At 38.3% G+C, this 13,630-nt stretch overlaps 1 protein-coding gene across 1 annotated transcript in view; it reads left to right on the forward strand.

Annotated features, from left to right (window-relative positions):
- The first annotated feature begins 7,007 nt into the window (after window positions 1-7,007).
- Window positions 7,008-13,630, forward strand: part of MYRFL (myelin regulatory factor like) — a 106,257-nt gene continuing 99,634 nt past the window's right edge. Inside the window, exon 1 of the mRNA XM_033116129.1 lies at window positions 7,008-7,340. Within this exon, the coding sequence (XP_032972020.1) occupies window positions 7,295-7,340 (46 nt within the window). The 5' untranslated portion in view covers window positions 7,008-7,294. The remainder of the gene's footprint in view (window positions 7,341-13,630) is intronic.

The raw sequence follows: 13,630 nt of genomic DNA on the forward strand, positions 1-13,630 counted from the left end.
GCTTAAAGCCACACACCTCAGTCTGCCTCCCGTATTCCTCCGACGCTCCCCAAATCACCATCCCTCTGCCGGAACCCAAGGTGAGTGCCTGTGAGTGAGTCTGTATGCAGTTCTTTTTAAGAGGATGTCTGGGTTTCCTGCAGCCTTCTGTCCCACTTAGATGGTCGGAATCACCACTGTTTTGGGAGCACTAGATGTTGTGGGTGCTCCTTTCCTGGCACCAGTACTCCTGGATGGGGAAGGAAGCCTCGTGTGAGTCTGGGGTCCCTTGCTCCTCTGTGGGGGGCCTCCGTGGCCAAGATATCCCTCCTAATTTTCATCTGCTACATGGATGTTTGGGGCCAGCCTGTTTTGCATCTCTACCCCTCCTACCAGTCTCAACGCGGCTTCTTTATATCTTTAGTTATAAAACTTATTTTCACCTAGACTTCAGATGATTCTCCAGGTTTATTCTGTAATTGAGTTGTAATTTTGATGTGTTCATGGGATGAGGCAAGCACAGCATTTATCTATTCTGCCATCTTGGATTGTTCATTTCTCCAAATTGATATTTAGATTTAATGTATCTAAGTCCTAACATTTCACTTGGAGTTGACAAACTGATTTGAAATTTTTATGTGACAGAGTAAAGGATGAAGAATGACAAGGGCACTTCTGAAGAAAAAGGAGAAAGAACTTATCCTACTAGAAGGGCTTTTTATGAGGCTTATTTAAGAGACTGTGACATTTGTGCAGAAACAGACAAAATGGCCAGCGGAGTAGAATAGAGAGCCCCAATGCCGACCCATACGTGTACATTTCATGTTAGAGAAGTCACGATAGATCAATGATCAAAATATTAATGGAGCTGACAAAAAAGAAAAAATTGGATCTCTTCTTCACACCACACACAAAAAACTCTTGTAAATGACTTGAAACTTTAAAACCTGATGTAGAAAATAAGAGTTGAAATTATAGGTGAAATGTATTGCATTTCATATAGGTGAATATCTTCCTGATCCTATTTTAACTTAAACTGGAAGTAAAAGATAACATTATAAAAATGCTATATTATAAATTGTGAATTTAGAACTTTTGGTCCATTAGAGGACAGTAAAGCTAAACTACAAACTACGAGAAGATATTTGCGAAACTTACAACTAGTAAAAGATCAGTCTCAACAATATATACGGAAATTCTACAAATCAACTAGGAAAAAACAGAGAGCCTAACAGAAAAATGGGCAAAAGACTGAAACAGAACTGGAAATGTACGTGGGCCAATAGACATACTGAGATTTTGATTTCTGTTAATCAGAGATGAAAATCAAGACTACAGTGACATGTTCAACTGGGAAAAATTAAGTCCAACAAAATCAAGTTTTGGAAAGTTTCAATCAATAGGATTACTTATATGAATGCCTTGCAGATGGGAGTGCCAATTGCTATTATTACTGTGAAAAACCATTCATTTGAAAGTTGAAAATTTGTTTACCCACGACCCAGCAATTCCACTTTTAAGCATATAGTCAAGAGAAATACTTGCACAAAGCGCCCCAGAATACATGTACAAGAATGTTCTGGGGGCGGCTGGTTAGCTCCGTTGGTTAATGTGGTGCTCTTAACCACAAGGTTGCTGGTTTGATCCCTACGTGGGCCAGTGTGAGCTGTGCCCTCCACAGCTAGATTGAAACAACTACTTGGAGCTGATGGGTCCTGGAGAAACACACACACACACATACACACACACACACACACAAAATCTGGAAATAATCCAAATGCCCATCAATAGGAGGGTAAAGTGTTGAGTGCTTACATATGGACTATGAATGGCCGGCACAAGGAATGAACGTTGATTGGCTATGTGCAACACAATAACAACACAGACCAAGTGAAAAAGCAACTCTCAGGAGACTACATATGACATAAAGCTTCTCATAAAGCACAAAAACTAACATGTATGCCTAAACAACTGTTTAGGCATACATATATAGGACAAACTATTTTAAAAGAACAAGGTAGTGCTAAAGTTCAGGATAGGATTACCTCTGGATGTGAAGGAGGAGAGGGGAGAGAACTGGGAGGAGCAAATATATGAGTAAGTCATTGTTAATGTTCCCTAGTCCCTGGGTTGGATGATGGGTTCATTTGTCATTAAAAGTAAATACATGAATGAATAAGAATCATGCACAAACCATTGGTGGCGTATTACGAACCAAGGATTATGATTTTTTCCAATTATATGCACCTGCATTCCAAAACAGTAAGTAAAATGGATGATGGGACCTGTTGAAAAGGATTTGGGGGAGAGGAGAGGAGAGAAATCAGGTCTGAATCGTAGGCTTTTGGCCTTAACCTATTGCTGCAATTTACTGAGGTGGGGAAATCTGGAATAGAGACAAATGTGTGTGGAATGGATGTAAGAATTCAATGTTTGACACATTGAGATGCCCATTAAGCACCAAAGTGGAGAAGTTAAGTAGGTATGGGATATACAAGTCTAAATTTAAAGGTAATTTTTTCTCCTATGAGACACAATATTTAAAACAGAGAATTCAAAGCAGTATGAATTTGTAGTTGTGTTTAACTTGTATGCTAGAAAATAGTTCATTTTTTTCATGACTGCAGTACAGTTACCATCTCCACAGACAACTGAGTTTCCTGTTTTTGATATGTAGACAAATAAAGACCCAGCAGTATCTGTAATTTTTGTGTAGAACTTCTTGAAAGAGAGACTTCCTTCCCACACATTTGAGAGCCTCGTATATGCCAGGTGCTATGGTAGGTGCTGAAGATAAGCAGTGAGGAACATGGGGAAGCCTTGTGAGGGAGGAGAGCAGGGAGAGCATTTAAAGCTGGTGTGAGACTCCTGTGCAAGAAATGAACTTGGCATATTGGAAAACAGCAAGGAGACCTAGTGTAGGAAGAGACAATTGGAGAAGTAGGCAGGCGTCAGACCATGTAGGTCTTTGTAAGCCAGGTTGGGAATTTGGAGTATCCTGTGACAGCTCTGGTTACAACTCTAGCTGGCTCGCTCTTAGCTTTTCAATATTTGAATCTCCAGAGCTTTGCCCTGCCTCCACCCACTTCTCTTTACACCTTCTTTAGATCATCCCATCTAGGCCCCTGGCTTTGAAAACTTTGTCAATTACTCATAACTCTATTCTCCAGCCCTGACATTATCCATTCCCTAATTGCAGACTCATGTCCACCTGCCTACTCAGCCCCTCCACTTGGATTTCTAATGGGCATCTCCAACCTAACAGGATTGAACACTTTCCCAGTTGCTTAAGGAACAATCTAGGGCTTATGCTTGTTTTCGCCATTTCTGTTACCATGACCCCCAATCCAGTCCATCAGGAAGTCCCATCAACTATCTCCAAAATGTATCTTGGATCTGTTCACCTTCCTTCATGTCCACTCCTACCAGTCGGTCGAGGCCAGCATCATTGTTCATCTGGACTTCTGTAACCCCTTCCTGTCCTTGCTTCCACTCCTGCCCTCTACAATTGCTCACACAGCAGCCAAAGTGATGTTTTTAAAACATGAATCAGGTAATGTTACTTCCCTGCTGAAAGTTCCCCCCCCTCACCCCCGCTGAAAGTGGCTTCCCATTGCACTTAGGAAAAAAAAAAGAAAAAAAAAACTTGACAGGAAATCGTCATCAAGTTTTCCTTGTTAACAGAGAAATAATAGTAAAAGTCAGCTTTGAAAACAATGCATGAATCATTTTAAAACTGAAAAAAAAAAACAAAAAAAAATATTACCACAGAAGAGGAGCAAACTTGCTGAAATACAGAGACCAGAAACCCTTCCTAAAGGCAGCTCTCAAGGAAGTCCAAGTCCACACACAGACTGTGGTATGAATACGAGAATTCTGGAGCTCTAGGTCTCAGGGACGGTCTCAAGAGAGACAAGTTTCTTATCATTACATCCCCAGCTTTAACCACATCAGCTCGGCTTTTGTCTATCTGCTGGAGTTCTCCAGGAAATGTCAATACCAAAACAAATTCAAACCACAGCTACTATTCAAGAGAATGAATCTCCACTGAAATCTGCAAAATGGAGATGCCCAATAGAATTGGAAAATGTTAGAGATGTAATACCATAATCAAGGAAATATGGGCAGCAGTATTCTCTGAGAAGGAGAAACTTCCACTTCAATCCCAGATGCCACCAGCTGGATTGTGCCCTCACCTGTATGCTCTGGACTCATTAATTAATACAGATCTGGTTTTCCTGCTTTCCGACAACTTTTTTCTAAATTCTCTTTACTTTTCTCAAACTCGATTGGTTGTTCGGATTGTCTTCACATGTGTGCTGTTTGTCTTTGACAAGGTTTTTGGTTTATGTTTCTCTTTGTTTTTAAACAAATTAATTGCAACATTTTAAAATGAGATTTAAAATTAAAATCTGTATTTCCAGTATCTCTTTTAAAACTGGCCATTTTAACAACACGAGCCCACATTCTTGGAGGAAGTTGGGTGACTTCCCCTGTTGGGCAGCTCCACCCTTTATCAGGGCACATGCTCTCTGGTTTGCTCTATGCCCCATCACCCCTGACTGTCCCCCTGACACCGAGACTGAGGGTCAGTTGTCAGTTATATCAATATGCTTGCATGGCTGGTTTTTCCTTCTTTGACCCATTTTATTCACCTGCCTGACCTTTTAAGTAGTTGAGGTTGGGACCCCAATTCTAACCTTTGCTTCTCCTCCCATTTACTGGAATCTATTTTTTTCTCTACGGTCTTTCCTATCACTCATTGCTCTGCTGCTGAGAATGTGAAGTGTGTGAGTGAACTGGATAGAATCCTGAATCATCAATATTTGGTAATAGATACAGCGTGATGACGTACTTCCATTGAACTCCAAGAAAACTTGGCTAGGAGCTTCCCTTGGAGCCTAGACTTACTCATAGGCTACATGTTTTGGGCGTATTAATTCATATTAACACCTACAAGCATACAAATCCCTTTAAAAATCACATTTGACTTCTTCCTTGTTCCCCATATCCAATCAGTAGCCAATTCTGGGTTCTCATATATCATCTTCAGGCTTTATTACTACCTACCTGGATTCTTGCAGTAGCTTTTTAACTGGCTTAACTTTTGTTACTGAACTAACCAGCACATCTGAACACAGCTACCTTTCTGTGTTAGATTTAATTATTACCATGCACCACAAATACCCAAACAGAAGTTGTTGGTAGATATAAGTAGAATGAATATGCATGGAATCAAATTCAGATTTAGCCTTACATTCAAAATCTACCAAAATCCTTCTTCAGTCTATTTCCCATCTTATCTCTCACTCTACAAAGTACACACTGTAATACCAGTCTCTATACCTGTACTCTCTCCCCTCCACTCATATTGCTCAGGTTTTTAAAGACATATCCATTGTTTGTCTCCTCAGATTCCAGCTCTTTGTGACACCTTTCCAGATCCTCCCAGATTAAATTCATTTTTCCTTTCTCTGTTCTCTTGGAATGTTTTCCTCAGCTCTTATCAGAGTTGGCCTTGAGCTATAGTTACTTGTGTTTTTCACCTGCCCTGAATTTGAGCCTATGGAGGGCAGGGACCATTATTTACTTATCTTTTTATTCCCTGCACCCAGCAGAGAGTTTAGCACAAGCTGAAACAAATAGAAAATTCGTTTCTTTGAACAACTTGACCTGTCCTTAAAGATCTGGGTCTCAATGTCAACTTCAAAATAGAATTCTAAGCCTCTTTTTTTCCAGCCCCAAGATAAAATTAGTTTGCTTGTTTTCAAGGAACAGTTTACATGTGTGAAGTTTTAAAATAGGAAGTATACCATATTACCTATACTAATTCTAACAATAATGAAACAATTAGACAAAGTCAGAATGTGGGACATTCTATAAACACATGGGCCTGAACTGTAAAAAAGTGTCAATGTTATAAAAAGCCAACCAACCAAAATGACGAGGAGAATGTTCTAAATTTTTAAAAAGGTATAACCAAAGGCAATGCATGTACATTGGATATGCATGTACATATGGCTTTGGATCCTTGATCAGAAAACAAAAAGTCATAAAAGATATTTTTGGGACAGTGGTGGAAATTATATATGAGCTATTAATATTAAATTAATGTTGCATTTCTTGGGTGTAATAATAATAATATTGTGATTATGTGTCCTTACTTGTTAGGAGACATACAGAGTTATTACTGAGTGAAATGTCAAGATGTCAGCTACTAATTTTTGAGTGAATCAGTCAACAAAGTATATTTATACATCAGAAAGAAAAAGCAAAAGGTGGGAAAATATTAGTAATTAGTAAATGTAGATGAAGAGCATATGGGTATTTCATGGTATTATCAGTTTTTCTGTAGATGAGAAACATTTTCAAAATGCAAAAAGAAAAGGGAAAAATGCAAAGGGAAAAAAAGAAAAGGAAGGGGCTGAAAGAACTGATTTAATTTCCTAATTTTATTCTTCTTAGGCTATCATTAAATAAATTAATAGCTAAGCAGTGAAAACAAAACATTTATTTGGGTATGGCTTTTATATTTAGGAGTGAAACCAACTAGTAGTGAACCAGAAACTCGATTGTAAAAGTTATTAAATCAGAAGTGCAATTTTACTGATCATTAGAGGGACTGACTTCTTAATACTTTATACTTTTCAAAGAAACTCTGAAGTAAATAGACTAGATGTGTATCAAGGAATATAAATTTTCACTATGAGTAAATTTGGAAATATTTAACAAATCCTAACTTTTCATTATCACACCCATTTAAATTATCTACTATTCTAGGTATCTATCAAAGTAATTATATTGATTTGCCCCCTTTCTCTACGTGGAAAAAAACACAAAACCAAGCCTGTATCTTTGCTTGGTTGTGGCTAAATCAATCTGATTGATAGAAAGGGAGATACAAATATATTAGTGTAAAAGGACAAATAGGAGATAAGACTATGTATTTATTGCCCATTTATGTAATTACATGTGTCACTAAGGACAAAGGTCCTTAAAACAAAGACAGAAGGCAGAGTAGGAACATTTCCCTACAGTAACATAGATGGATTTGTTACCACTTCCCTCTTCGTGAATATATATATATATATTTCTTTTTCTGTATGGTTGCGTATCCTTCTGGTTTTATAATCATTTTGAGAACTTAACCATCTTTCTGGGCACCATTCTATGGCTGAAATATGCTTCGCTCCAATAAAAAGAAAATGAAGATTTTCCAAGCACACTCATAGGCTTCGAGTCAAGAGGGCAGCACTGACTTCCTGATGTCTGGTAACCCTGTTCTGTGAGGAAATATTGCTAGGACTGCAGCACCATGGATGTGGTTGGTGAAAACGAAGCCCTGCAGCAGTTCTTCGAAGGTAAGAGGCCAGTTGCCAACATGGAATTCCTGCTTCTGAGAAACAGCACTGCTCACTATCATTGTTTCACCTTTTTGGAATTCATGTAAACTTGGCCTTGGAAGAAATACAATTGTATTAACTGTCCTGAAATTGAAGTGGAGGTTTATTTGCTGCATTTGGAGCAAAAATCAATGGTATAGATAGTGATTAAAAAAGAAAAATACAGGTTTTCCATCCTATAGCTTGGTTAAAAGAATCAAGGGGTCACCATATCTATGTTACTACTGTTTGTCCCTGTCCTGTGCTAGATCAGATTCCTTCTAATTCCCTACATTTCAAAACTTACAGATTTGTCTTATCTCTAAAATTATTGACTATAACACAAGAAAAATGTAAGATTTTATTTAAAACAGTTTTCCTGTTGGTATCATTAAAACAGCCTGCAAGTGCAAGGGGATACCTCTTCCCCCACTCCCATCCTTGTTTTTCACTATGCTTTACAAATGTGTAACTGAATAATGATTTGTTTTTGAAGTTAATGATCTTTTTCCCCAAGGGAGAAGCATGCTCTAGGACATGTTAGACAGATTTTCTTCCTTCTAAAAACCTACAATGGCAGTACAGCTTCTCATATTTAGTTGGGTTGATATTCTAATGGTGGGTCTGTTGAAAATGTCAGCAAGGACTTGCCGTCTCGAGGCACCTCTTAGGTGTGCACTTGGGAGCGTCCACGTCAGTGCGGCTTTAGTTTCTTATCAGCCATGCTCAGACTTCCATGTGAAGGGAAATATGGCCATATCTTTTACACATTTCAAGGTGTATCCCAGGAGGGAGTGTGAGAAGAACTGAGGGCAGACCTGTTCATTCACAGAATCCTGAGGGCAGTTAGCAGCACATTGAGAAAGTGCGGTTAGAATTTCATGTGATCAGTAAAGCATCTGACAAATACTAGATGTTTAGAGGTTGAATGGAATTGACCCAAGGCCCCATAATGAAGAACACTAAAGAGTAGTCATACGGAAGAAATAGTGAGATTCTAGATCACTGTCAGAAGGAATCAACACAATACGGTCGTTTCTTGGTAGTGGCTTGAATTTTGCTAGAGTGGCAAGAAGGAATATACAACTAAGAGAATTTAACTTTATCTCAGCCCTGTGATCCATCCCACTGAGTGTTCTGTCTCTGACAGTGGCCAAGTTAGTGTGTCCACCTGGGTCATTCTTGACACACAGTAGGCATACTAATGTTGCTTGATTGTTATTGCCTGGTTTTACATTCTATGTAACTTTCAGTAGATACTGTGTTTCCCTGAAAATAAGACCTAGCCGGACCATCAGCTCTAATGTGTCTTTTGGAGCAAAAATTAACATAAGGCCCGATATTATATTGTATTGTATTATATTATATTATACCCGGTCTTATATTAAAATAAGATTGGGTCTTATATTAATTTTTTGCTCCAAAAGACGCATTAGAGCTGATGGTCCGACTAGGTCTTATTTTCGGGGAAACACGCTAGCAAGCACCAAGCTGCAGTTACATCTGCTTTATTTTAGAGAAACCCCTTTCATTTTGTAAATGCAAAAAGTCCCCTTGATTTCTTTCAAAAACTGGAGAAAACCTGAAAAGTTCATCTGGTCTACCTTCCATTTTTTGGAAGTGCTATTATGTGTAGGACCCAATACTGTCCTTGTTTGTATTTTCAGAATTCTCTGGGGATATAGTTTCCACAAGTCCTCCATGGTGCTTGTTAAAATATCTGATTATTATAACAGTGTCTTTCTTAGCCCAAATCAAACTCTGTTGATCCATAAGCCTTTTTCGTGAGGGGGAGTCATTTCTCCATGGAAAGAGAATAAAATCATCAGTGTTTTTCTTACATTATCTTTGAATCAATAGATGGAAAAGATAGTAGACTTTAGAAATAAAAATTGAAGCACTGGATGAAGTGACCCCCATCTATACACCTGAAAATCACACTAATTCTCAATTTTTTATTACCTCCACTATTCAGCAAATGTTGATCTCCTACTGTTTGCCAAGTCCAATAACCACCACTTTTAATTCCAATCCACTGTCTGCCTTAGCTTCAAAAGCAGAAGAGGCAGATAAGATATCCCAGGGATCCCAACATGCTCTGGAAATTCAGATACCATGTGAAATGCTTGACTTTTTCAGCAAAGCTGGTATCACCATAAGAGAAAGGTTATCAGAACAAAGGCACATTATTTTATTTATAATAACTAAAAATTAGTTACAACTTAAATTTCTAATAGTGGTGGATTAGTTAAATAATTTATGGTTCTTCCATGTAATGGAATATTTTGTAGCTATTAAAAATGATGATAAGGAAAAATGTTTATCATATAAAGGGGGAAAAGTGGGTTATAAATTGGCATATATAGTATAATAGGATATGTGTGTATGTGTATATATATATGATACTGTTGACCCTCAGACATTATTTTAGAGCTGTTTCAAAACTCTAAATTGTAGATATCTGATATCAATGCAAATGATTTTTGTTTATATATATGCAAATGAATTATACCACTAGGGCATCAATAGTTCCTGTAAGAGTGATTTTGCATTTATTTGTGAATTTATTCCATGGCACATCCAGATCTAGATATTTCTATCTATCTATCTATCTATCTATCTATCTATCTATCTATCGATATATGTATCTAAATATCTATATCTAGATTTGTATCTGCTCTTTTTATTATATATATATTATATATATATATATATAATATATATATATATATATATATATATATATATATATAGACACACACAGATAGATCTATTATTGGAATTCTCTTTGAAGCAGTTGTAACATCTTCCTGCTTCCTTTATTGATTAAGGAAATCAAGTCTTTGACACACGTTCATTTTATATTTGTATAAGATTCATGATTTGATCTTTAAAAATGTATATCCTTTAACACTTGCAAAATTTTAAGTTAGTTAACTTGAAAACTTCATCAATTTTACCTTAAGTTTGTACATTAATAACATTTATTGAGCATTTACCATGTGTCAAGCACTGTGCTATTCACTTTCCATTCATTATTTCATTCAATTCTTACAACAACCCTCCAGGTAAAAAGGAAAAACAAAAAGAAGTATAGTAAATCTCATTCCTCAATTTACTTTGTTTTTGAAAGCTGAGACCTTACTTTCTTAATTTGCTTTCTTATGGGCATTTCTTTGGGCACTACTTTGATATCAGAAGACTCATCTTTTATTCCTAAGCTTTTTAGAATAGTTTATAAAAACTACTTTGAGAAGAGTATTTTGTTATTCATTATATTTAATCTTTGAAGAGGCAATTTTCTGAATTGGTGAGAGGCTATTTAGCTCATCCTCTTTGTAATGTCCTGAAGGAAGTTCTCAAATGCTTGCTAGCTGATTGTGACAGCAAAAGAGGAAAGTCGTGCCCTGACTGAACTGAGTGGGGAAAACTACATGCTAAGAGTAGATCACAACGAAAAACTCAGGAGGGAAACCGGTCAACTGAAACTCCAGCTCACTCATTGAAGTTGGGGGTGGGGGAGGGTAGCTCGGACCAGAGCTGTGGGCAGCTCCTGAGATCTAAGAGGAGGGAATTCCATTCAGGAAGCTGCTGTCAAACAAGCCTCAAACATTTTCTGCCCCTGTCTCTCTGCTTAAGGTTTAAATTTCTAGGCAGCTGTTATTAAAAGAGGTTTGTAGGAATGCAGGCTAGGCAAAAACACCTGCTGCCCACAAGCTGTACAGGAATGCCATGGAGGTGCCAAGTGTTTAGGAAATTGTGGAAAATGACAGAAAAGCAGTGACTGAATTGCCCGGCCCAGGTGGGATAGATCTAGGAAGGCTTCAAGGGAGGGGAGGGGAAGCAGAATTGTTGAATGGAAAAGAGATGTAGCTTGGAAAAGTGCCTATATGATGTCTGCGTACAATTGACACTCAAAGACATTTAAAGAATAAGTGAATGAAAAAAACTGTGCAAAAGACTATTCTATGCAACAAACAATTATTGAACTCTAGCCTCAGAGAACCCGGTAAGTTTAAATATAAGAGAAGGAAAACTTGCCCAGGAGTAGGAAGGTCCAGGGAGTAGAACAAACAGAGGCAGTTGAGACAAAGTATTGCTATTTGGGGGAAAGCCTCAGATTCCATTATTACCAGAGATAAGATGGTAAATGTCTTAAGTGGTTCCCTATATATTATTTCTCCAAAAGTGAAACCAACTCTGGTTGGTCGGTGTTTCTGAATTCCTGTGAGAGTTATCAGAAGCTCTGAGCAGTGGGACGCAGTGTGGAGGGCAGAAGCTGCCCAGGGCTGGCCATGGGCAAGACTGCTTTGCAGCATCTTTGGCCTCAGGCCAGTATCTCAATTCTTTGTCTTTCTTTCACTTCGGGATCACCACTGTCTCACCCTCTCACACCACCAGCACCCTTATGCTCTCTTTCTTCTGTCCCAGTAATATCTAAGCTTGCACGGAAGGTACAAATGGCAAATGATCTGACACCAGCATAGATCTCTATACAGTCTTGTGTCCAATGCGCTTTCATAGAACATGAAGCTGTTTTCATCAAATGAGTCAAAAAAGGTTACCTTCTCTGAGGGTAGGTTCAGCGAATCTCTGCTGGTGGAATTTGAGACGTCATGTAGCATCCCCACAGAGGTAGGAGCTCTTTGTATGTTAGTGAGGCAGCCTCTACTTCTGTGTGGAGACAGCATGGACTTTCCAGGAAACTGGGAAGAAGAACCAAGGACAAGAAGAACCAGCCAGCTCATGCAAGCAATTTAGGATTATCTGAACATTTGTATCTGATGCTAGCAGATGGTTAGAAACCATGTTGTTATGCCACGAAGCATCGACAACACAGAGGTGTGGGCTTGGTGCCACCAAGAAGAAATCTCTTTTCTTCTTTCATGCAGGGATCCCCAAGGTGAAGGCAATTTCATTAGAATTTAAAATGCACCACAATTAGGTCAGAGCTAACCTCTGTCACCTGCACACAGCCTGCATGTGACACCTGCCAGGGTTATCGCTATCTAAGGAATCCTGGAACAAAACCACCCAGACAGACCCTCTCCTGAGAGGAGGCGCCACCACCTTCTTTGGTGTTATTGATGTTGTCATCTGTTCAAGTTTGGAGTGAGAACTAGGTTTCTGGAAGACTCCACAATGTCTTGGAAACTAAACATTCAATACACAGACAATTTTGGAAAATACAGATAACCTGAAATAAGAAGATAATTTTCACTGTAATCTGGCCATTTAGTGGTAACTGCTGTCCACAGTTTGGTGTCCATCTTGTGTGTTTTTTAAAAACAAAAATGGGATTATACTATTTATACTCTTTAATAAGGAAATTTTTCATGGAATATAGAGTGCACACCTGTTCATATCATCACTTATTCATCTGTAATGGAGGTCTGCAAGCTGTGGCCTCACAGGTAAAATCTGGCCTGCAGCCTGATTTTGTAAGTACAGTTTTATTGGAAATACTCATTCATTTACAGATTATCTATGGCTGCTTTGATGCTATCATGGCTGAGCTGAGTGGTGGCAACAGAGACCAAAAGCTGAAATATTTACTATCTGGCTCTTTATAGAAAACGTTTGCTAAGTCTTGATCTACAACTAATTAATAATAATAATAATAACTGTTATTGAGTATTTAAGATGTGCTGGGTATAAAATAATAGTTAGGAACATGGATTCTGAGTTAGTCATCCTGCGTGTGAATCCTGACTCTGCCTTCTACTCCCTCTGGGATGATAGATAAGTAAACCTCCGTAGGTTTTCATTTCCTTATTTGTAATAAAAGGGGATAATTGTATTATCTCATAATGTGGGTTGTGAAGTCTTATGCCTGGCACAGAGAGCTTAATAAATATTAGCTATTATTATTCTCATTGTTACTTTACTATCATTTTCTTGATTTAGAGCAGGGGTGTCCACACTGCGGCCCGCGGGCCAACTGCGGCCCATGATCCATTGTTAATTGGCCCGCAGCAAATTCCAAAACTATATTTAGTTTACTTAAATAAACCAGGTGAGGCAATACGTACTTCACCTCGAGTGAGTGGCCCAGCTGTGTGTATTTTACCGCATATGGCCCTTGATGAAAAACGTTGAAAAAAGTTTGGACACTCCTGGTTTAGCGTCAAAGCAGTCCTGTGAGGGATTCGTATCTTCCCATGAGAAACATGAGGCCGACAGAGGATAAGTAACTTGCTTAAGGGTCATCCAGGTCATAAGTGGCTGTAAGGTCATCATTTATTTCTTTCCTTCACTTATCCCGTCAG

The sequence above is a fragment of the Rhinolophus ferrumequinum genome, chromosome 10, assembly GCF_004115265.2.
Source record: "Rhinolophus ferrumequinum isolate MPI-CBG mRhiFer1 chromosome 10, mRhiFer1_v1.p, whole genome shotgun sequence".
NCBI lineage: Eukaryota > Metazoa > Chordata > Mammalia > Chiroptera > Rhinolophidae > Rhinolophus > Rhinolophus ferrumequinum.